At 41.1% G+C, this 25,308-nt stretch overlaps 1 protein-coding gene across 2 annotated transcripts in view; it reads left to right on the top strand.

The window, feature by feature from the left end:
• The window catches only part of COL4A5 (collagen type IV alpha 5 chain), a 74,231-nt gene extending 50,183 nt beyond the window's left edge, over window positions 1-24,048 (top strand). For both annotated transcript variants that reach the window (XM_086756335.1, XM_086756336.1), the window contains exons 31-51: window positions 764-931; window positions 1,849-1,938; window positions 2,744-2,893; window positions 3,863-3,961; window positions 4,291-4,380; window positions 5,107-5,246; window positions 6,177-6,303; window positions 7,539-7,619; window positions 8,167-8,265; window positions 8,846-8,896; window positions 9,747-9,932; window positions 15,585-15,718; window positions 16,097-16,169; window positions 16,318-16,389; window positions 16,760-16,888; window positions 17,115-17,213; window positions 18,444-18,656; window positions 19,001-19,178; window positions 19,752-19,866; window positions 20,150-20,322; window positions 21,286-24,048. In XM_086756335.1, coding sequence (XP_086612461.1) covers window positions 764-931; window positions 1,849-1,938; window positions 2,744-2,893; window positions 3,863-3,961; window positions 4,291-4,380; window positions 5,107-5,246; window positions 6,177-6,303; window positions 7,539-7,619; window positions 8,167-8,265; window positions 8,846-8,896; window positions 9,747-9,932; window positions 15,585-15,718; window positions 16,097-16,169; window positions 16,318-16,389; window positions 16,760-16,888; window positions 17,115-17,213; window positions 18,444-18,656; window positions 19,001-19,178; window positions 19,752-19,866; window positions 20,150-20,322; window positions 21,286-21,367 — 2,549 coding nt within the window. In that variant the 3' untranslated portion in view covers window positions 21,368-24,048. The remainder of the gene's footprint in view (window positions 1-763; window positions 932-1,848; window positions 1,939-2,743; window positions 2,894-3,862; window positions 3,962-4,290; window positions 4,381-5,106; window positions 5,247-6,176; window positions 6,304-7,538; window positions 7,620-8,166; window positions 8,266-8,845; window positions 8,897-9,746; window positions 9,933-15,584; window positions 15,719-16,096; window positions 16,170-16,317; window positions 16,390-16,759; window positions 16,889-17,114; window positions 17,214-18,443; window positions 18,657-19,000; window positions 19,179-19,751; window positions 19,867-20,149; window positions 20,323-21,285) is intronic.
• The last annotated feature ends 1,260 nt before the right edge of the window (window positions 24,049-25,308 follow it).

The raw sequence follows: 25,308 nt of genomic DNA, 5'->3' as shown, positions 1-25,308 counted from the left end.
CTAACTTAACGACTATTACAACTCCTTACTGCTACCTGTCTCAACTTCCTGATGAGCTCTAACTCGTTGGCTTTTGAACCTCAGGTTCCCCAGGTACTGTGGTTTCTTTACCAAAGCCTTTTTCTTTAATTCAGATTTAAGGATAATCCTTTTTTGTCAGCTACATTTTCAGAGTTGAGCGTCTTCACTGCTACGGTGCACTGGAGGGAAACAAGCTGTCTGCTTGCTTTAGCAGTGCCTCCAGCTCAACATCATTAGCATTAAACAATCTTAAACATAATTTGACAAATCATATTTTTCATTCAGAGAAATGTAATGTTATGAAGAATTTCGCTATCCTTCAAAAAATATTCAGCAGATGTTATCTTAGAATATAGTAAAATGGAATCACTAATGGAAATATGCTTGTAAGACTCTCATACTTAACGATAAAATACAAACCAATCTAATCAGTCTTGGCTTTTTGTTTTATTAATGAGACTTAAAGGGCTGTTGAAGAGAGTTGTTGTTTTCCTTTTGAGATTTTTTTGAATTGCATTTGCTACATCTTGGTAAAATTTTAGTAATGCTTCTCTTCAGGAGAATATGGTCTTTTAACCCCTGGAAGCCATTAAAAAAATAAATGGCTTTAGAAGAATTGCAGGGTTTTCATCAGTGCTAGGAATGGACTGCAGATAAAACTTAGCTATTCGTACAGCACTACACCCAGATACACACAGATCTCAGCCTTGCTAAACAACTGTTTCTTAATAACATTGTCTAGGGTTGCAGGGCATTCCAGGGGAGAAGGGGGATCCAGGTCCTCCAGGCTTCGACGTTCCTGGTCCTCCAGGTGACCAAGGAAGCCCAGGATATCCAGGACCTCCTGGTCTCCCAGGGCCTCAGGGTTCACCTGGGCCACCTGGCCGGGATGGAATACCTGGATTTCCAGGTAAGTTCTCATTTTTTTACCTGGGGAGAAAGACCAAGCTGTAGTTACAGCTGGATGCTCTTTTGCTTGAGCATGCCAGCTTAATGAGCTTTGATGTTTATCCTATCCATTTAAAGTGGGATACATATAACTGTTACATCTTATACTTTAAAAAAAATTGTAATGCAACAAAATGTGTTGCATTAAAATCCTTGTCACCTCTCCACTCTTCCCTATAATGTGATTCAAGTATTTTCCACATTATTGTTTCATAATTTTCAAATGTGACTTTGATCATCATCGTTATGACACTTTTCTGACTTATTTTGTGATTATTTTTTTTGAGTCACTGTTACTGTGTAGAAACAGAATTTGTTTAAAGGAAATAATTACAAATGCTATCAAGTGGAGCCAACACATAGTTTTAAATATTAATTTCCTTATTCTGTGTGTTAGACTGTTCAGTTAAGATAGTCTGTTTCACCTTCTAGTAGAAATCTCAAAAGTGAATTTTTAGAATCTCTGTCCTCTGATAGAGGAGGCAATACAGAAGATTCTAAAAGTAGTGCATTCCTAATTGTCTTTTTAGCTTTCAATAAATTCGAGTTTGCTTTCAAACAAGTTGGTTTTGTTTTTTTTTTTTTCCAAACCAGAGAACTAAACTTATTGGAGGTATAAATATCCTTTCTAGCAAAAAGAACAGTGCACTGCAAATTTTCTTCCCAGGACCTAACTGTGGAAAAGTTGGCAAAATTGTCAAGTGTTATTTTATGTGATTTAGATCTGTACAAGAACTGAGTGCTTGTAATTCCTTTAAAAGAGGCTTTATATGCATGTGCTGGTTAATAAATACCATAGAGATGCAGGGAAGTAAAAATTAGGTGCTGATAGGTTTTGATTTTTTGTTCAGAATGACAATGGTGATTCAATGCATTTAGGTGCCAAAGGTGAGATGGGCGTCATGGGAGCTCCTGGTCCTCCAGGGCCTCCAGGAACTCCTGGAAGAAATGGCCTTCCTGGCTTGAAAGGTAATGTTTATTTTATCTGCCCCTGAAAAGAATGCAGAATTCTGTCTTCCGTGTCCTGTGTGGAAAGATGTGTAATAGTAACATCTAGATCTTCATTACTGGGATCTGCTTCTTTCAACAGCACTGAGTTGCTTCTCAATTTTAAGCCATAGCATTCAGTCAATATTTCTTTTTAATTGATGTCATGAAATGTTGGCTATTTTTAAAACATTACCTTTGGATTGATGGTATTGAAGTAGGACAATATTTCTGAAGTGTGTTGTAAAGTCTGCTTTAAGCAGCAGAAAGAAGAAAATCAGTAGCTTTGGGTTATGGAGTCATCCAGAATCAGCTCTGTAGGTACCACAGACAAACTGTTCTATCTACATTTTCCCAACCCCCTTGCTGGAGATGAGTTTTGAAAGAGTTTGGTAGAAGAAAAACCCACTCATCTCCCTCAAACAAGGAGGCTGTGAATCCAAAGCTGCTGTAGCTGTTGCAACTCCTCTGTGCTAGTGGCACAGCGTGGTGGGGCTCTGGGAGCCCTCGGCGTGGGTCACACAGACACCTGCTTCCTCTGAGCTGGGCTGGCCAGAGCTGACAGCCTGCAGCAGACAGACACCCATCCCCGTGCGGTCTGCTCGCTCAGCTTTGCTCCAGGGCTTAAGATGCTGTGGAGAGCCTTGCATAAACTGACTGATCATTTGGTGAATTCCAACTTCATGAATAAATCAGGACTCCCTATGTGAGAAAAAGCATTACAAATATATTACCCAGCGTTAAGAATTATTTTTTTTTCTTTTTTTGTTGTCTGTACCTACCGTAGGTAATAATGGATTACCTGGTCCTCCAGGGCCTCCTGGCCCAGTAGGACAGAAAGGCATCAAAGGTGAAGCAGGCCTGCCAGGTCCACCTGGAAGAGTGGATCCGAAACAGCTAGGAGCAAAAGGAGAAAAAGGCGAGCCAGGTGTTCCAGGTACGGAACTTTGCATGTGGGTCGGGGCACGTGGTTTGTCCTCTACAGAGGAGTGACCTGCAACGACATCACAGTTCGTTCTTTCTTTCAGAAAAAAATAAACTTAGAATACAGAGGTGGCTTAAGTTTCTCTTATTTTAGGCTGGTTTTTAAGTGGGTTTTTTTTGACCAAGTTGTTCTGTATGGTTAGTTTGTAATGTCCTTGCTCATTAACTGTTACTATTAATTGGCATCTGGCGCTACTGTAATAGCACTAAGGTGCTTTCAGCAGGATTACGATTCAGTCTTCTGGGTGTTATTCCTAAGCATGAGGAGAGATAGTTGTCGTGGCTGCTGTGCTGGCTGAATTCCTGCTGCCTCACAGGCCCGTGGTCCTTTGCCTTGTAGGATGGGATTGCACAGGTCATCTGCTCGTGCATCCCTCCAGATTCTCTGCTGGGGTATCTCTGTAAGCTTACCCTCCCCTGAGCTAAATGTCGTCTGTGCGTGTGTTTCTGCTGGGGAGCTGGCAGCCTGGACAGCACAAAGTTATTGTGTGGCATAATAACCACACAGAATTTATAAAAATCTGCTAAAATATCTGCATATCTTTTTATAATATATCAGTCCCAAAGTGCTTCTGGTGTGGCAATGTAATTAAACATATGTATAAATAATCCGGGTGAATATAGAGAGGTTAGCATGGAGTCTGCTCATCCCAAAAGACAGTCCCTTCTGAATTAAGTGTGTTGGCATTAGTCATAAAGTTACTTTTTCCTCTGCTTTATGTTGTTCTTGTTCTGTGGTGATTTTAAACTTTCCAGAAGCAACATTTTGTGTTCTGAGATACTTCATTAAACTAGGGGGAGTTATATTTACTGAAGAAAAAAAATCCCTATTTGGATTTTCTTTTTTCACATATGATCTCTTGAGGTAAACGAAAACATATAGTAGTAGTAATAATAGTAAAATGTATCTTTTTCCTTTGAGGTATTCCTGGTTTATCGGGACAGAAAGGTTATCAAGGTCTCCCAGGTGACCCAGGCCCACCCGGACTTAGTGGCCCACCAGGTGTGCCAGGATTGCCAGGTAAGTAAACAAGGCCTCAGATGGACACTTTTGATGTGTAAAAATGGTGAAATCATGTGAATCATGGACTGACATTAGACCCATTTCATTAGACTAATCCTCAAAACGAAGAAGAAATTGCCTTGATCAAATCCTGGCTCAGAACTGGAGATGTTTGATATTTCACTACAAATGGGTGTGACAAAGCATGTAGGAGCAGTATGAGGCCTAAAACAACTCCAAATCCATTGCTTTTGTAATTAGATAACAAGCATATTCATATGACAACACATTAATATCAGAAACTTTTAATTATTGCTATTATTTAACTAAAACCACAACTTTCCTAGGCATCAAGGGAGACACGGGGCTTCCTGGGCAGCCAGGACCAACAGGACCTCCAGGGTTGAAAGGTGCCATGGGAGAGATGGGCCTTCCAGGTTAGTTTCTGTGCTTGTATTTTACTTCATTTTTGCCAATGTTTTCCTTTTATATAGTACAAAGGTGGATCTCCTTGTGCACAGTATCAAATAATTAACTGGCAATGCAGAGGAGGAATACATACAAACATAGTTGTTGAAATAATACATGAGAAATTGGAAATACCCATTAAAACAGAAAATGCAAATAGCAAATGTATCGTAAATATGTATTATTTTGAAGTGCTTACGGATGTAGAAGTAGAATTATCTACATCTTGCAACTTTCATATTCTTCTGGCTTCTCAGATTCCACTCTGTGAAAGTTCAGAAAAAAGATGATTCAGTACACGGACCTGTCAGAAGACAGGCATCAGACACAAGCAAAAGGGGAAGGAGAAAGCGACTGCCGTTATTTAGAAAGATTGCTGAAACAAAAATTCCAGTTTCTGAAGATTCTAATATTAAATTGTGCCTAGATATTATGATTGAGATATTTGGATTTGTGGAAATTAAGAATAAAAAAAAGAAAGCTTAGAAATGTCATGTAAAAAGCCACAAGAGATTTTTGGATAATTGTTTTAGTTTGCTTTTAAAAATAAAAACATATTAGGTATTCAAAGCCAGCCAGTCAATTTATTAATCTTTTCTAGTTCAGTTGTTGCAATTGGAATGACTTCTCTAAACCCCTGCAGAAGTTTTATTTATACATATATATATCAAGCTTGTATTTTATCTTTTGGATAGGTCCCCCAGGGGTTAAAGGCAGCCAAGGAATAGCAGGACGTCCAGGGCAGCCTGGACCTGCAGGATTTCCTGGACTGAAGGGGGAGAAAGGTGACCCTGGTCTTTCAGGCATTGGTATTCCTGGTCTCCCTGGACCAAAGGTACATGTACAAAATTCTTCAATAGAAAATTCCACGAGGAAATTAGATTCTGTGTTGATTTTTTAAAATATAACTTAATATATTATACATAACTGTAAATATATATTAATAACAAGCAGAGTTGACTGGTTTGTTCTCTTCAAGTGGGAGCAAAAATTTCTCATTTTAAAGGTGAAAATATTTATATATAATTTAATCCGGTTAAAGGAGAAGATTGTTTGCTAGACCTTTCAAGTTGGTTCAGTTACTGGCTTAGTCTGCACTGTGACATCTGCTGACATTTTGGTACAATTTATACAATTAATATCGTTCCCATTATGAGGTCTAATTATGTGGTTAATTCTAAAAAAAAAATAAAGACAATATGCATTTAAGAATAAATTATTATATACTAAAGAGCTGATATATTGTGATTACTGCTGCTTAAATTTTTAAGTTTATATAAAACATTTGCACTATCATTTACCTCTATCATCCTTTCTGTCACCCACAAAAAAGTGACAAAAAGACCTACAGATATCTAGCAGCCTTCACTGATGCCTTCCAGTTGATGTTGAGCAGCAATTAATTTAGCAAAAACATTGCGTGATTAAAGCTCCACAGATTTGTTTTCTTTTTCTTCTGCGTTATCCTGGGGTAAAAATCTGTCTCTTCTGAAAGAAAAGAGAGTATTTTTTTCTTTAAGGTAGGTCAGTTCTGAGGAAAAGCTATGATACTCTGTATATAAAATTGTAGGGAAAACTGCTAAAATCTTTACAATTGCTATTTGCAGTTGATTTTCTGAGTGAGATGGTTAGCATTAACTGGATATAAGGAGAAATGTGCACCATGTAATGGTGACCTTTTTGTGATGGTAGGACTGGGAACATACAAGAAGGTCTTACTCATCGTACAAAGACTGCGTTCTTATTTCTCCTTAATGTTTTCTAGGGTGATCTCGGTTTGCCTGGATACCCAGGTAGTCCAGGCAGTAAAGGTATAGCTGGAAGTCCAGGTTTGCCGGGATTTCCAGGCAGTCCAGGTGCAAAAGGAGAACCAGGCCTTCCTGGATTCCCAGGTAATTCTGAACAGGATTTTTTAATTTTCCCTCTTGCTTGTATTGGTATGTACATCTAAACACAGTGGGTAATGGCTGGAGGGCTGCAGCTTCTTTCAGAGTTTCTAGCAAACTGCTTCTAAGCTTTGTGCTGTTGGAATTGTCCCTGCAAGAGCAAGATGAATGTATCACTTGAGTACCTTCTGAAATGATTCATCTGCAGTTGTGTTAGCTCATGCTCTCCACTCCCCGCAGCAGTCAGACTCTCACCCCCTCTGTGCCACAAAATACCTGTTTGGCGCCGTATTTTTCCTTCATGAATCAATAAAAAAAGTGTCATCAGGAGAACTGGACTTTTAAAATAGCATTTACTGTCTAAAAATGTGTTCTAAAGAGAAACCTCTTTCTGAAACATAATGAAAATAGGTTTTGCAATCTTCTTTTAAAATATTAATAGGGATTGTTTATGGGTATATGTCAGTTCTTTCATTCTCAATTTAAAGAAAGAAGGTTTTTACCTATGCTGCATTTGCAGCAATAAAGGCTGTTCTACAAGTGCCCTTGAGCTGCTTTAACATTGGAAGTTAGGGAATTTGTAAGAGTGTAGTTATGACAACAGGAAGCTTAGAAGAGACAAAACGTGGCCATGAACCCCACAGTTTTTAACCTCTGCTTCACCTCATGCCTGAAAGGCTGTGAACAGTCAAAACGGTGGCTTGAGACACTACCTTGGTCAGGCTCAGATCCTCTTCAGAGCAGACATCCTGTGATGGATCGATTCTTTTTCCTACCTCCCACTCAGTTCTTGCTGTAGGGGTGAATCTGGTGTGAATTCTAAGACCATTTTTATTAAGATCCTTTTTCAGGCAAGGAAAAGAGGATTGGGGAAGGACTACCCAACCACAGCTCATAATGCTTTCAGTTTGTTGTCAAGCAGAAACACCTGTCTGTAAAATGGCCATTTCCTAGGAGCCTGCCAGACTCACTGTGTCCTTGGCCATGGGCACTCAACAATTAAGACGACAGTCTTGAGAGTAGCAGTAAGGAGAGTTGTGCTAGAATGTTTTGTTTCTGTACGTTCTCTGGTTTAGAATTCATCTCCTTGACCAGCTGTTAATCTGCAAAATGAGCACAAGTACAGTATCTTGTTACAATGAGCTCATTTGTTACTCAGGGCATCTCAAATTATAGCATTTCAAGATCTTCTGAAACGCCAGTCTTGTGCTTAATTTAATTGAAATGCCCGTACGTTACAGGAACGCCAGGAATTCCAGGACCAAAAGGTATCGAGGGGCCTCCAGGTAATCCTGGCCTGCCTGGACCACCTGGGCCAGTAGGTGAGCATGAACCAGCAAAGGTCAGCTGCTTCTTCATAATGTGTGAAGCCACTTCCCTTCTTCTTACCTTTGTACCACCATGAAAATGCATCTGTATGTATATGGATGCTCCAACACCATTGCACACGCTTAGTTCACTGAAATTAAAAAGAAAAGTTTTAACTTTCTCTTGATGACTTGTCTGCTGTCATAGTCATATCATTAGCTGCTGAAACAAGAAGTTAACTGTTTCAGTATTTACCAGCTTTACTTATGTTAAGTAGTCCAGTGGTCTAGCTTGTTTTTATAGGAGCAAAATTCTAATTTATCCTAAAAGGAAGCATTATGTTATTTTTAGCAAACACTAAGTGCTTAAAAGGTCACAGGCCTAAAAGCCTTTTCTAAGTTGTTGGGAAGGAGGGAAAGAGATAAGTTTTAATTTTAAGATTACACTTTTGTGAATTTGTTATTACGTTGTCACACCATCAGATTCAGATGGTGGGGAGGTTGCTTGTTTTTAATCGCAGGTTAGGCATTACTGTGCTAATGTGTTCTATCCCCCTTTTAGGTGATATTGGTCGTCCTGGCCCTCCTGGTCCCTCGGGTGAGAAGGGACACCCTGGTCGAGATGGTATCCCTGGACCAGCTGGTCAGAAGGGCGAACCAGGTTAGCTATCCTTCCTGTTTGCCTTCTCCTCTTCCCTCTGCACTGTGATGTCCTGCTTTCTCTAGTCTGTTTTTCCTGTAACTGCCCATACACTTTCAAAACTGCTTCTGTGGTTCCCAGCTGCTGAATGGTTCACAAAGGGTGCTGTCAAGCTGCCAGTGGAGCGCAGGACAAGAATTCAATCAGCTCTTAGATTTTTATTACCTGACTTCAACACCAGCCCCTGTTCCTGTATTCCATGGTAGCTGTATTGCTTCAGGTCACTTACAGAACGGATAAACGGTGCAATGTCTGCCTTATAGAACCCCAACCAAAAATACAAATGTATTAACTCCCAGTAACTCCCAGAATCTGAAAGAGCATCTTGTGAATGGATGGAAATACTTATGAAAGTTAGACATGCATTTTAAAACAAAACCTCTAGCTTTGGTGTAGATGGGTGAGGGAATCAGAATCCTGGTAGACTCAAGGAATCAGAGATTGAGACTAACTGCACTTTCATCATTCTCAGCCTCATATTCCTGTTCCTGGAGACCTGAAAGCTGAATGTTCATTAGTAACTGAATCTGTTTCTTTTCAGGTCTACCAGGTTTTGGGCGCCCAGGACCTCCAGGACTCCCAGGATTGTCAGGTACAGTTTTCTATTGTTCTTTGTTAAAAAGGTTGAATGTAAAATACCTCTGTACACCAAAAAAGAAGAAGGGCATGTTGTATATTCTGCAATAAATGAGTGCCATAGCAACAACTAAAATAACTTCTTTTTTTTTTTCCCAGCAGACCATTTTCAATTAACCAGGGTAATAAAGACAACTCATTACTGACAACACTTATTACTGACTACTGAATTTTGTAAATTAGCAATTATGCAAACAGAATAAATCCACACAGGATAATTGTCTGCATTGTGTGGAACTTTGAGATTTGTCTCGGTAAATAAAGCATTCATACAACAGATGACAAAGGAAGCTGCTTTGAAAGTACAGGTGCTTGCTATATTTTCAAAAGCAACTTCACAACTGAAATTATATTACTTTCCAGTAGCATTAAAGCTCCTAAATTCCTCAAGCTTATTTGAAAATTTTGCAAGTATGTCTTAACTTTCAGCAGTGTCTCGAAAAAATGAAGTATTAATATTGACAGATTTCTTCACAGGTATATAAAAGCTCATGATAGCATTGCTCATAGGCTTACAAACTCAGAGGGTGTTTATGAATTACAGCATCACCGAGGAGCAAAGTGAGACTTAGTAAATCTTTTAATATGTCAGAAGCTATAGCACTTTCTTCTTGCAAGAATTCTTAGCCCTAACTCTCTTCTGAATGTTTAGACCAATTTTATACTGTCTCACTGTGCCAGTGAGGTGAGTTGTGACCAGACTTGTAGCTTCTGCAAGAGAGAATTGGTTCTGCAAATTTACATTTAGACTTTTTCACATATCAGTTTGTAACAGTATTCATAAACATGGCTGTTTGGTTTTGCAGGGCAAAAAGGAGAACTGGGGTTACCTGGCCCACCGGGTCCCCCTGGACTTCCAGGTCTGAAGGGAGAACCAGGTTTCCAGGGATTCCCTGGTCTACAGGGTCCACCAGGTCCACCAGGATTACCAGGGCCACCTCTGGAAGGTCCTAAAGGTAGCCCTGGCCCACCAGGTGTTCCAGGAAGGCCAGGTAAGAGCATGATCTATATCTAGCAACATCTGCTAGTACTTTGATATTTTGCTGGTAGGTTATCAGCCTTTAAACCTTCTCAATTTATTTGGATGGATAAGTTCAAGCCTCATGGCATAGGTCTTAATGTTTGTGGGCAACCAGAGGATATTGTTGCCAAACGTAACAGTATCTAAAAATAAAATAGCCTCAGTTTCTATTAATTTCTGATACCTGGCAGCAAAAATCCAAAGCGTTAATAAACGGGAGATTCTCCGCATGCTGTCACAGTAATCATCTATCGAGCACGATACCGACTTTTGAGTATCTGATACCTTTGCAGTATTGTCACGTGATCAGCAAATGTCATTGCGCACAAAACCCCAAAAGTAACAAACCCCATCAGTCATGAAAATCAAATTCACGCTAGCATCACAGCATGATCAAATTGGATCGCTGCCTCTTCATCTCCGCGTCATGTAACATAAGTCATTGCTCCATTGTGTCACGTGGCTCCCATGGACTCAGTGCACCATCATGCCGTGTTCATCTTTCCATTCCATGTTTGCATTTTGTTCCTGCACCAACTAATTCTGGGAATGAAAGAACCACTATGCTGAGTGAGCATTGCTGAGCAACTCCCTGGCATGTATTAGAATTTGATTTATATTTTGTGTCATAGGATGTTTATTTGCAATAGGATACTGCTCTTGAAAAATCTAATGAACCTGTCACAGCTCTGGCTCAAGCTCATTGCTGTATCTTGAGTCCAGAAGTACTTTGCCACCAATGAGACTCATCTCACTTGACATGCTTGATACTCTCTTTAAAAGAGACTACTTTCAATCCAAGCTATTGCTTGATTACAGTTTTTCTTCTTTGCATATAAATGGAGAATTAATATTTTTATTTTTTGCCCTCAAATTCTGACCTCAGATTTTTCCCCAGAGAGATCTTTGAACAACAGAAATTTAGTTGTGAGTTAGTTTCTCTCCTGGAGGAACTCACTCCCTGCTGTGCCCCGGGGTCTCTAACCAGTCAGTGGAGCATCCCTGCAGCAAGTTGGTAGTCCTGCTTTGTTTTTCACTTCTTCTGTGGCCTTGTCCTCTTCTGCCTAGTTGCTCACTGGCAGGTAGGAGTAAGGCACAAGTAATCCCAGCTCTGCTCACTGTGGTTAGAGTTGCAAGTGGGAGAAGTGGTGAAGGGATAAGAGCCAGGGGGATGCTGGACTTGGCCTTTGTGATCTAAGCAGAGGAATGGTGGGACTCATTTTGTGCGACTTTATCAGCACTGGCAGGGGGGAAAACAACCAGTGAGGTTCTGCTCAGCCATGTTCTCTCTCTCTCTTTCTCTCTCTCTTTCTTTCTTTCTTTCTTTCTCTTATTTCCATTTTTGTTGCATGCAATGTATAAAGTGAAGCATTTGTTTTGCTCAGTTATGCGTGAACTAATGTGGATAAACCAAACTATTATTGCAGTTCTGGTACAATCAGCACTCCAACCTTTTGTTTCAAATGATAACACAGCCTATTGTTGGAATGCTGATTTTGTAACATTTCAACAGAAGGCATCTAGTCATAAAAGCAGCTGTGTGGCTGTCAAATTACCCCCCTTCTGGGGACACGAACCAAAGCAGAAGCTGTATGCGTATACTGTTTGTTGTTGACTTCTAAGATGCGTAAAAACGATGAAGTCAAACATGGTGTAGCTCTCTGACTTTGGTTGAGCTACCCCTAAAACAGATGTTAATAGACGGTGTTCAGACAGATTTGTTAATCAATTATAAAATTAAGCCAATTTCCAGGGCAACACAACACTGCTGTTACTCCATGTGTCTGTTTTCTTTGCTATAAATAATAATAGTTTGGTGTTTTGCATACTGTATGTGAAGGAATATTGAGCTAAATCTAAAAAAAAAGGTTTAGTTGAATATGTTAGCTTGTTGATATTTCTAACAATTTTGATGTTTTTCCCCTTGTTCTAATGATGACCTTGGTGAACTCTGACCCCCTACTCCCAGGTCCCTCAGGTTAGCCCCTTAACTCCAAAATAATAACTTTGCATGAAAATGAATGTGTATACTTGATAGTGTCGAAATGTAGATATGCCGAGTCATTTTTCCAACATACTTTTTAACTTCTGGTGGGAAAGAAAAGCTCAGAGTTGGCTTTCAGAGTCTCCCTCCGTGCTGCTGTTGGACTGACATTGGAGGGACATAATGTTGCTCTCCCCATGGTGGAAGATCATGTGGGTCCAGATTTGCAAGGCTTTTATAAAGTGTCCCCAGCTGTGAAACTTCTTTTAGCGTATTTATTTTCAGTGCCATTCAAAACATCTACACTGTTTTTCATCTTTTTTTAGAAAGCATATGCGCTGTCCTCCCATGTCTTTGCTGTATAATTGTGTTTTGCAGCTTTGGCAAATGACATAACCATTTTTCTAACACCTGCTACTGTTGATTTTGGACATTCTTAAGTGACTTAAATAAATTAGATGCTTCTTTCATACCAACAGTGTCCGTAGGAAAAGTAGCAGTGACTCTTTACATTCCCGACTTAGGGCACTGTAACTTTCCAGTGCAGAAAAATCCTTATTTCCATTGTTTTGCTTCACCAGCATGTTTAGAAGAAATGAGGAGAGCTCTTCCTCTAACACATCTTTAATGAAAATGAAGCATGCAGCCCTCCCCTCCCTAATGCTACGGCAGTGAACAGGATTGATAAGAACGTGGTCATTTTCACAAGCTTATAATTTTAGCATATCGGCACATAGCACAGGCCAGCTCTTGGGAAGATTCCTACCATCCGTGTCCAGACTGAAAATGACTTGGTGTATCTATTCAGTAATAATGATGTCCTCAGGTTTTGCTATGATGACTTTCAGAAAGCAAAGAACTGTCATCCAAATTCAATGAAGGAATACATTTTCATTTTCAGCGTGCTGTCCTAAGCGCTGTGAGCTAGCAAACGTGCTAGCCCCTGATGTTTGAATCCTAACTTTATGCAGTCATGTAAAAAAATGAATGTGGCTTTACCTGTTAATTAAACTATGGCCAGACAAGCAGTTCACCGCACTTTCAAAGAGGGTTACCATCATGGGTACGCTGAGAGGAACTTACCAATTGCTACATGTTTTGTGCCACCCTGTGACTGCACCCAGCCAGAAATCAATAATCAACAGGTACAGGACAGATTTATAAATCATAGCAAAACTTACCTAACAGTGAAATACAGTTTATAATAACTTAACAGTAACAGTGAAGTGTTTGTGTCGTTAACAACTGTATTACAGTTAGTATTTAAAATAATTTACCAAATATGTAAGAAATAGTGCATTGAGGTAAACCTGACGTGTATTTATTGTCGTTTTTAGCTGTAAATTGCATGGTGATATGTTGATATATTTAAATCGTTTCACTGACATGAAAGATACAAGTGGCACAGGAGCTAAAATGTCTATTAATTCAGGAGCGTGGCAGGGACAACCAGCTTACTTTTTGAAAGAGGACATTTAATTTATATTTCTAAGGACGTTATCACATGCCATTCTCCACAATAACCTTAAAGAGGTAAATTAGCACTTGGGCTATATTTATCAAGGAAAAATAATGCCAACAGTAAAGACAACAAATCCTAAATTTGTAAGTTCTGCCCTATTTTTGCTTATAGCATTTGCAGCCCTTTTGATCCACGTCAATCCTGCTTACCATTTTGAAGAGGGTATAAGCCTACTTTTCACTCCTGGAATTGTTTTCACAGGTAGCTGAGGCTCATACATGATTAGTGGTTCTAAGTCCTTCTGGTAATCACTCTTCCCACCCGCCCAAAGCAGAATTTTGCTCAAGAGTTTGTTGTCACTCCCGATTTCCCTGCGTATTTGCCAAGCTCCAGGCCCTGTGAGGTTGAATGTTGTCAGTGAAATGGTTACGTACGCCAAACCCCGCTGTGAGTAGGACTAACCACTCGCAGGCCTCAGCTGCAACGTTGAAGCAATAACACGTTCTGTAGTAAAGCTCTAAGTTTGCTGTTAAATGAAGTGTCAAATTAGTCTTAGTGAAGCCTGGTCACCAGAATAACTTGTATCTGAAAATACCCATCGTTGTGTATTCATGTATGGTTTTATGCATGCATGTGGATTGTACTGTAAATACAAAATATGCTGGTGAAGTGGGTTGTTGTGTAGTGTATATGCTGTCATCTGTGCTATTTCTAACTAGTAATCTTGTTTTGTACTGTCTGATGTCTGACCCTTCTAACATCGATCATTGGGCTTTGGTGAACTCTGATCCTTCCAGGTCTTCCAGGTTAGACTCTTAACTCGGTCGATTTATTTTACTGCGTTGCACTTGACGTAAGAGAAACAGATGTTTTCCTGTAATTCTGCAATTATCTTTTGAAGGACTGTGGTTACCCTGCAGATCGTACGTGTTTGATTAGCATGCCTCAGGTGGTAACCTGTTATTATTTTGCATGTGTACAGTATTAGACCAGTATAAAAGAGCAAAACTAACACAAAAAATCCTTGCATGATGGGATGGTTTTTGTAGCTAAAACTGCTACAGGGTATGTGTGAAATCTGGTACAAAATTGCTGTTGATTTAAAAAGAAAAAATTTGGCAGGAATTCTATACTGAGATTTGCATGCAGAAATACAGCTCATCGAATTAATCCGCTGAATATAGACTATGAGGATGTCAAAGGAGATGTTAAATTATTCAAGGTAGCAGAAGAACTGAAAATCCAGCACGCTGATAAATGTCATTAGATGTGTTGTACTACAGGGGAGAATGTCACAGCACCGTCCTGCAGAGCCATCCTATTAATCTAATTATGAGATCTAACTTGTAAAATGTTCTTAGCTGCTGCTGCACTTGCTGACAGTTTGTTTTGCCACAAATTAATATCAGTTACTTTCTATTTAGACAGTGTCATAAAGACGAGTTCTCCAAATACCTGAGTTTCATTTAAATCTACTGCTTTGCTTTGGATTAACGTGGCTGTGGCAAAGAGAAAATATTTAAAGATCAGCCCCGTTCCTCTATTGGAACGCAGCGCAGCTCTACTAAAGACAGAGAAATCGGCTGGAGGGAGAGTCATTCAGCATAAGGAAGCTTCTGCAACTCAGATTAGTATTTAGGCAAGGCAGAATGATGGGCTTCCTGCTGCCCAGCAGCCAGTAGACAGCACGTACTGGGCTCCTCAATAGGTACGTTATGTTCTACCAGCAGAAAAACAGTAATATTTTACATCGTTTAGACTGGCTTGCACGAGGAGTCCAGTCTGTTAAGACAGTGCTTAAGGGACGGTGAAGGTAATGCAGGTCAGCAGAGGGGATATTTGTACCATCTAATTTGGGGGTTCCTGGCTCCTACCAAAGCACCGGCCTGGTCGCTGGTAAGCTTCTAACACAGGTGAGTTGCACTGCCTTCTGGAAAGACCTGCTTCTCTTCAGCAGCTAGATAAGGAGCCGTGGTTCCCGATTTGGGTAGTGCAAATAATCCCTCTTTCTTTTCCTTTTAGTTTATCCTGAATTCAGCATTGACATAAAGCTGGGAAATCAAGCCAAAATATCTTTAATTTTTTTTTTTTTTTTTTTTTTTTTACACTGAAGGAACAAACTTGGGGAGAATGGTTGATATTTACTGATATACGCGTATTTGTTCTGCAACATTAAGGTCCACCAGGCCCAGAAGGTCCACGAGGGCCACCAGGCAATGGAGGAGTTAAAGGGGAAAAGGGGAACCCGGGTCAACCTGGCCCACCTGGCCTGACTGGTCCAAAGGGAGATCAAGGACCACCTGGGCGCCAGGTAGGACAAGAAATTGAATTCTCCCTCATTTTAATTTTAAATGCAATAAAAATTGAATCGATTTGGGTAGAATACACAGTTTATCATCGTAAAAATAAAAACCAGAATGTGGAGGCTAACATCCTGCCTTGTAGCAAGTAAGGGGGTCTTTTCCTTAACCATCCCGCGGTATCTGGGCACGATGTCCACCACTGTATTCCTACGGGAGCTGGAGCTGTCAATGCACACTTCGTGTTACGGCGTTCTCTGCCAGCACCCAGAGCAGTGAGCAGAATGCGCGGCCTCAGCCCTTCAAAGCACTAGTTTATAGACCCCAAGTGTGCTTCCTCGTCCCCCCGCCACCTGAATGAGTGAATAACGTGAAGCTCTTCTGTTCAGGGGGATCCTGGTCGTCCAGGTCTGAATGGAATGAAGGGTGACCCCGGGGTTCCAGGCGTTCCAGGATTCCCAGGTATTTAACTAGCATTTGAAGTGAAAACCTCCAGACGCAGTAACAGCTCCTCAGGGAGAAAAGCAGCCCGATTTGGGCCATTCCTGCAGCAGGTTTGGTAAGACAGCGTGTTCTTTCACTGCGTAACTGTGTGAATTTGATGTTTCAGGTATGAAGGGTCCCACTGGACCGGCAGGACCCGCCGGCCTCACGGGCAGCCAAGGACTGCCAGGCCCACCAGGTAGGAGCCCGGGTGCTGGTGGCGTTACTTTTGATCCCTGCCAGGAGAATTTGTAGGACTGGGTCAGTCTCAGCCAGCAATGAAAGTAGTTAAGTGAGCAACAGCTTAAATACAATTCCAGGCTATTCTTTTTTAGCCCTGCCAGTAATCCTACCATATTTTATACTCTGTATCCAGTCCACATGGGTTAACCCCTGCAAGAGCTCTCCTTTGGTGGGGGGTCACCAGGAGCACTTTTTTGCTTTGTATATACACTTACTCTTTGCATTGATAGAGCTTTGGCTCCTGGCTCTCCAGTAAAGAGTAACAGAGATGTTTTGGATGCTCTCTCCCACCTTGGTTTATCTAATACTGAACTGCTTTCTCTCAGGTCCCCCAGGTTTACCAGGTACCATTGGACGGAGCATTGTTGTCAAAGGCGAGCCCGGGCCGCCGGGTCCTCCAGGACAGCCTGGCTCCAAAGGGCCGCCTGGCTTGCCAGGCCCACAGGGATTGCCAGGTAGGATCCTAGGGATTGCCAGGTATGATCCTAGGTGGCTGCAGAGACAATTACTGAATTCAGCAGGAGGTGGAAGACAAATACAGGGTTCTACCATCTAAATCTGGTTTAACGGTCTGTTCTTGTCGAATGCATCATGAAGAAACAACAGATGAGTGACAACTTAAAGATTTCTGTAGTGAGATTTCAGGAGCTTTTATTTCACTTCTGCATTTGTCTGTTCTAGGTCCAATTGGTCTTCCTGGGGACCCAGGGCGAGATGGACTACCTGGTTTTGATGGCCCAGCAGGACGTAAAGGAGAGCGAGGTCTTCCAGGCCAACCAGGTATGGTGTTTATCCTGTGAGGACCCAGTGGAAAAAGAAATGCTGCCTTTTGTGAGTGCAGGCTAATGTTGGGAAGTAAGATATCGCCTCGTGGGAATAATAATAAAATCATAATTTTAGGATTTTCTTAACGCAAAAATATTACAAGCAGTTGAACATACTTTGGTTTGGAATATTTTTGGAACCAACACACTGCCGGACATTGCTGAATATTGTAGAGTGCTTTATCTCAAGCTTAATGGCATCCCCTTTGCCGCGCAGGAGAGAATAAAGATAGTAAGAAACAGAAGAGAGAGATTAGTAAAATATTTTTAATTGTGCATGAAAGTAATGAATGGGGAAAAGCAGACTTCCTAAAGGAAAGAATTTCACCAAAGGCAGAGATCAGGCTACCATGCAGCTATTGCTTAGAATTACTGAATTACAGTTTGAGAAAAGGGATCAGACGAGGTACTAGGACAGTTTTCTGAAGAAGATATATATGTATTGCAACTTGTGAGAAAAAGCATTCGAATTGAAACAGTTAGTACAAAAATCCAGAATGCTTTTTTTTCCTTTGAGTAGCTCTGTGAATCTGTTGGTATTATTTTAGTGAAAAATGTAAATAATGACGACTGTGGAATAACATAGTCTAAATATTTGTAGTTGTACTTCCTGGTATTTTTGCTGTTCAAGAACAAATGCCTTTTCTGGTACCTTCCTCAGTCATATGATTAATTCTTGCTCTCATTCAAGGTTGTTCTAGCCTACTTCTGCTTTTTGTACCTTACTCCAAAACTGGCTGCAGCTTTTCTATTTATTTTGGTGGACTTTGGCTTAGGTGTTATCACAACATGCCCTAGACTGAGACTTGCATCTCTTTCTGGCTCTGCTATTTGTTTTGTGATCTCGAGCAAGTTGTTTCAGCATTATCTTAAGCTGCACACACAGGTTAATATGTCTTGGGACCGGGAAGCTGAGTTGGACTCATTTCAGTGGCTCTGATGTTGACTGCAGTTCTTAGTGCCTCACAGCTCTGATCATAGTTAACTTCACAATACCCTACAACACAGGGAGGTCGCACTGTGATTTTGTAACTAGCCTCAGTGATTTAACCAAGCTTACACAAAAAAAATAATTTGAGGAAGATAGTGTTAGCAGATACCAGGTCCCCCAACACACGAGCACCTTAATCACGATCATTTTTTGTGATAGAAAATCGTGGGTGTTGTGTTTCTCTTGTGTGAACAGGTTCACGAGGAATACAGGGACCTCCTGGTCCCGATGGTTTACAAGGCCCACCTGGTCCTCCTGGAACAGCTTCTGTTGCTCACGGATTCCTTATAACCCGGCACAGCCAGACCAGGGATACACCACTATGTCCACAGGGAACATCGAGAATATACGATGGGTTCTCTCTTCTGTACGTCCAAGGAAATGAGAGAGCACACGGCCAGGACTTGGGTGAGATATTTGTATGCTCTGACCTTAAGGGGAAAGAGGCTGCAGCTGCTTCTTCAAATGCTCTGGCTCTCTGAAGATATCCCAGTCTTGGGGATTTCTTAATGAGGATGGGGATTGCGTGCTAAGATCTACTGCCGCCAGAGGTTGCACGTTTTAATTCAGGATGAAAGAACACAAACCAAAACTGGGAAGTTAAGTTTTTCCCACATGTGACAACTTGATAGCACATGCTGTGCACTCTCAGGTGGAGAGGAAGAACACACGATTACTGTTCTCAAAGAACTGCTATAAAAAGCAATGAAGTGAACACTTTACTGTCACGTTTTATGTATCTTACTCTGTAGGTACTGCTGGGAGCTGCCTTAGACGTTTCAGCACCATGCCCTTCATGTTCTGCAACATCAACAACGTTTGTAATTTTGCATCAAGGAACGACTACTCCTACTGGCTATCAACTCCAGAGCCAATGCCGATGAGCATGGAGCCGCTGACCGGGCAAAGCATCCAGCCCTTCATCAGCCGGTGAGACAAAGCAGGCCATCAGGGCTCTCTTTCATTAGCTGGATAGATAGCACATCTGATCCACGTCTTTCCAACATGCAGGCTGGGTATTAAGAGATGGATCTGTCATGTTTTGCTCTGAGAAACACTAGGAAAATAGCTTGTTTTGAAATATTCATCGCCTTAAACGGTCGGTCTGTGCACAGCAGTGATAATTAGAGGCTGAGAGGCTGTGAGAACTCTCCTGGAGCGAGGAAGCTGTGTAGTCAGCAGCGCAAGATCACATGGACAGGAAAGAGAATGAGAGAGCCATCAGCTCTGAGATTAAGGCATTCGCCTTCGAGCTTCCAGTCTTTGTTTCAGGAACTGCTTCAGTATTTTACACGGTGGTTGTTAGTGGAAATACAGACAGATTTTGTGCTCCAAAATACTGTCTTATTGCAGTTACAAAATGTGTGAGAAGTAAAGCCTAGATTAATAGGAGAGCCTCTCACCGGCTAGTTTTTCTCTCTTTTCTGTATAAGAATTCTAATAAAACATACTGCTATTATATTTTAATGCCCTGTATTTCTCTGACTCGGCCCCTGCGTCCAGGTGCGTTGTGTGTGAAGCTCCTGCTATGGTGATAGCTGTACACAGTCAGACCATTCAGATTCCTTCGTGTCCTCAAGGCTGGGACTCCCTTTGGATTGGTTACTCTTTCATGATGGTAAGAACGGCCTCCTACTCCAGAAGTGGCCAATACCCCCTCGTACCCTCAACCAGGTTAAAAACTGTAATGGTTGTCACTCGAAAGCCTTGACCTTCAATCATGGCAGCCAAGATTAACCAAGTGATTTTCCAGTGCACAGAGCCCAGTGTAACTGATTTGCGGAGGTGTCTGATGACCCAGGATGAACGATGGCTCTTTTAGTACTTGAACGCCGTGCTAATTTTTAGCACCTACTGTAAGATTCTTGTTTGTGTGTTTCTTTCCTCCACCCCTACACCAGCACACCAGTGCTGGAGCAGAGGGCTCTGGACAGGCCTTGGCGTCGCCTGGATCCTGTTTAGAAGAATTCCGCTCAGCTCCGTTTATCGAATGCCACGGTCGCGGCACTTGCAATTACTACGCCAATTCATACAGTTTCTGGCTGGCAACTGTAGAGGTGTCAGAAATGTTCAGGTAAGAAAAGCTATTTCTTTTATATTGCTTTATTCCAGAATGAAAGCTTTGGAAACCAAATTTATTCCAAAGATCAAAAGAGATTTGTTTACAGGGGTATAGGGAAATAATTTAGTTTCTTTTCCTCTCACAACCAGTTTTTCAAGTGTTTCCTCAGTAAGCCTTTAATATTAAGGAAAGACTTGCTAGGGCACATTCTGTTTTGCAAGGAGGCAGATGCTTTTTATGTCAATTCGTATTCACATTTAGTAGTACCTTCTCTGAAAGTAGTCCCACTGCAGTAACTGTCTTTGGAGCCTAAATGATCAAATTTTCTTGGTTTTTTTTTTCTTGCGAGGCCTTTCAAGAGAGTCAAATATTTGAAAAGGTAGTTCACAGACGTACAAGGGACAGGTATGAAGGGCAAAATCAGCTGAAGGCTTTTCAGGCAAATGTTCATATAACGTGTTTTTAAAAGTCCTGCGTGAAGGAGGTTTCACACCCTCCATGGCGAGCATTTTTTCCAGTGCTTGGCAGAAGAATTAGGGTGACATTTTGGCAGCAAGGAAGCCAATAAACATTCTGTCCTCGGCTTCTCTGCAGTCAGCATTTCAGCTGGAGCCTCTGAGCTCCTCCAACTTTTTCCCTTTCAGCTTGAGCAGCAAAATAATATTCTCTTTTAAAATCATCTCCTTTCACAGCACAAATTGCTACTGACCTGTTTGTGTACTGATAAAAACCTCATAAATATTCCCAATGTCACCAAATTGAAAAATGTAGCTTTGTGGTGCAGGGCTGGCAACGTGCGCTGTGTTGAACAGCAGTAGTGGCCCCTAAGCTGGTTTTGTGTAACTCCTACTAATTCTCCACTTACATACTGAAGTGTTATCTTAACCCGTGAGTTAAGTAGAAGTTTAAAGGACCAGTTCTGTAACCAAAGAAAAAAAAAGCGAACCTAACCTTGCCTTTGTGTCTGTCAACCAGTAAACCTCAGTCAGAGACACTGAAAGCTGGAGACTTGAGGACGCGGATTAGTCGTTGTCAAGTTTGCATGAAGAAGACGTAACGTCTTGGAGAACGTTTTATAAAACAGTTGAAAATTCCTAAGATGCACTGTCTTCCAGCTGCAACAATGGTGCTACTGTGCAGAAAAAAAAAAAAAAAAGAAAAAATACAAATCCAAACTGTTTTAACCATGCAAATTCAAGCGTACCTCACTCGGGTGCCAAACTAAGGGTGGTTTGGTACGTATGTGACAACAGGACTAAGATGAAATAATTGACCTCTTGGAAACAGAAAAGAACACTTGAGGTTCACAAAGGATCAGAAGATGAAATTTTTCATTTCTCTCCCTGTACCAAAATGGCACCTTTTTGATCAACCAAGAGAATAAAGACGAACACGACGCACTGAGTATGTTTAAAATAACAAGACTGCAGTTTTGAAAAACACTTTTCATGGTGCTACTAACCCTACTGTATCCCAGGTTTTTAATATGAAATTTTAAGCTTATTTCTCTTTGTAAGTAATGAAATGTGTATATTGTGTAAACACCTTTTTAGCTGAAACTTTCAGTCATTTAGAAACAAACCAGACTGATATAAAAATGCTTGTCTAAAATTAAACCATACGGCAGTATTTTATTATGAAACTTGTGGTACAGAGAGAATTTACCCCTCTTACGCCAACTTTAGTCATTTAGCGTTTCATTTCCTTCCTCAGTTGCCAACCTGACGTATTTGGGGAATGCACAATTATTCTGAAGTCATTTTGATCAGGGTTTTAAATGTTGTACACCATGCTATCAGTGGTTTTACTTGTGCCTACAAATCCCAATCCACTTGAAAAGGGTTGTTGTTTTTTTTATTTTATTTTATTTTGTGAAAATATGTGAAATTATTAGCCATATTCTATATCCTTCTTTTCTGAATAAAGGTCACATTCACATTTTAGTAATCAGTTTGGTTTAACAAAACCTGTTCCTGGGGAATATCCAGTTACCAAAGCATTTAAGAGTATGCTTACGTGAAACCTCTCCTCTCTGAAGTGGCGTCATGCAAAACAGCATACGTGCTAAGAAACCTCCTGAATAAAAAAAAAAGCATAAGCTGGTGCAAACTTTCCTATTTAGAGATTAATCTTCCCATCTTACGTGAGTTGATGCGCATCCACGCTGTATTCACAGTGCACAGCAACTCTTGTGTACGCGTAGCTCACGTAAGGCCTTGAGAGATGGTGCACGCAGCCTTGGCGATGTCACGTTGTACGACTCCTCCTGTGTGCGTCCTCGAGTGTCACTACTTGTGCAATAGCTGACAAGTGCTCACGTTCTGTATGCATGACTGTTCAGCTTCTGCGGTCAGCGCTGTTTCACTTACCCTGATGTGTAAACAGAGCTCCCTGACAAAGCAAGACTATTTTTCCAGTGATGATACTTTAATATTGTCGTTGTATATTGCCGCCTCAGCTATCAGTACAGCCTAACTTGTGAATTAACTTCTGCTTTATACAGGTGAAGTGTATTTGTTTATTGACTGCTGTTAAATAATTTATCTGCTAATGGCTATTCATTCTTACCTTTCAGTTATCACTGTAAACACGGAGCAGCAGAAATCTCCTTGTTTTACGCACATTTGACAAAAGACATAGGACTGGTGACTGGCCAGGGGGCAGTGATTTATACAATGAGATTGGTGCTGAGTTCAAAAGCTTTCAACTAAGTATGAAACTGAAGTTCTTTAGTTTAAAATGCAAAGTATTAATAGCTTTGTCTTTATTTCAATTAGCTGCAGCTATCTATGTTGGTAGAGAGTGGGAAATTCAGCAATGTGCATCCTTCAACTCATTTTATTTTGGTTTGCTGATGCATATAGAAATAAACTGAACCTGCTGCTACCTCCAAGTCCAGAACTTGTTACCAAAGCTGAAATAAAAGTGTTTCCTCTTGTCAACACAAGCCCTTATCTTACTGCTGGCTCCTCAGAAGCCTAAAATGAACATAGCAACCTGTCCCTAGCCCCAGAAAAGCAGAAGAATGGATGCTAAAGTCATGGAGCTGCCCAAGGAAAGAGCTCTCCCAGCCATCCCTACCACCACCACCACCCAGAACTGTTCATATACAGGCATCTGGGAAAGGGCAGAACACGTTTGTTCTACTGCTGCCTTTCTAGGATCCGGGCTTCTCTTGCAGCATGTAAACCAAGCCCACTGAATTGGAAAGACAGGAGATACCGTTCCAGTCCGCAGTAGACAGATAGCACCCCAAACAGCTCCTCTGGTGGCAGCTTTAGGTCCCGAACCTGGGAGATCACCACAGAAAATGCAAAAATGTGAAGCAGCTACACTTCTGACAGATACATTCTGTGTTCTGTTCCTCCAGCTCTCACCCTGACCTGGGGAATCAGCTTCAGGCTGAGCTTTCTGAGGGGGCTAATTTTAATTAAGAGGAAAGTGGTCTAGAGAGGAAGGAGCATCTTTTAACTAAGACATGCAGCAGAGGTTCCAGAGACGGTGGTTTAATTCCCAGCACACATTCTGTGCCTTAGAGCAGGTAAATCGCTTGACCTGTGTTGGACCGGAGTTACTGATCTATAACAGAAAGCATGGTTATGATTTTCTCCTGCTGCTTCTTGACTGCTTAGACTGTAAGCTCTTTGGGGCAGAGACATTGAGGGGGCTCACATGTTGGCTGCGGCCTCTAGGTGCTATCCATCAGTATATAAATATTAAACTACAGGTAAAAGCTTGTGTTTGCAGATTTATTATTAAACTGGTTTTAACATTAGAGCCTTACACTAGTCTTCAACATATCCTAACCGTGATCTGGCTCAGCACACCACTTCTCCAGCTACCACAAAGGCTCTTTTTCCTGATGTCTATTTTGTTTTTAACTAAAGCTTTTATTCTCTTAATTAATCATGTAAAGTTAGTCTATTTTATTTAATTTTGAGCAGGAACCTGGGAGATAGATAAACTCTATTGTACTCAAGTTGTATGGGGACAAGTTGCACACTTCAGCCACTCGAGGGCACTGTACAGCTTTCAAAGAAAGCTAGAACAGAAACGTGCCCGAGTTCCTGGGGTTGCCTGCACGCAGCCATAACTTATTTTTTAAAAAAACAAACAAACAAACAACTTCCTGGAAGGGGAAGTACATTACCTGTCTTTGCTAGCTGCTCAGTTCTTGTTCGTGGAAGTCTTGCTGCAGAGGATGGCAACTGCAACTGGGCTGATGAGTGAAAAAAACGCAGCTTCCTAAAGGAATACTAGTTTGCAAATCCTAAAACCAGCAACCTTATGCATAATTTGGATTTACACTGTTCTACTATTAAAGAACAAAGTCCTGCTTAAGACAGGCTTTTCAGTATCCTCCTTCACTCCAGTAAACCCTATTATAATCCTTGGTAAAAGGAAAAAAGCTTCCTTCAACCTCAAATTCATTTATAAGGTGGGATTTAAACTTCTGAAACAATTCTGCAGTCAAAGTACAAGCTATAAACCAACGTGAGCACACAGGGCAGTGCAGCAACATCTCTCTACGATGAGCTGGACTGCGACACCCAAACTCTGCACTTCAGAGGCACTTAAGCATGCAGCAGCTTGTCCTCTGCTGTAAAGGTCAGGGCCCTCTACAGGGAGCATTTCTCACATCGAAGAGTGGAGGAAGTCCCTATTTTAAAAAGTAATTTTAGAATTGATACAGAAATTGATACATTGATTTTGCAAGCAACAAATGCTCAAGTTCTAAACGTTGACCTTCTGCAATTATTTTCTACGTACTTTGATATCTGGCTGAAGTATTCTGTAGTCAGTACGCTGCCGGAACCGTACAGACGTGCCATCCTAGGGACACCGCTGAGGTAAGGCTGTTTTACCAGATTTGGGACTACACTGCTGTAAGCAGCATTCCATGTTTAACAGCTCCTTCCAGAAAAGTTACACTTTAGACGACCCAGCACTGTTGCTGGACACAGAATACTTGTGCTGCTACGGCTGCTTCCACTCAAA

Source organism: Chlamydotis macqueenii, chromosome 11 (genome assembly GCF_036417535.1).
Source record: "Chlamydotis macqueenii isolate bChlMac1 chromosome 11, bChlMac1.mat, whole genome shotgun sequence".
Classification (NCBI taxonomy): domain Eukaryota; kingdom Metazoa; phylum Chordata; class Aves; order Otidiformes; family Otididae; genus Chlamydotis; species Chlamydotis macqueenii.
Note: the sequence above shows the minus strand (reverse complement) of the source record. Positions and strands in the feature narration are given on the sequence as shown.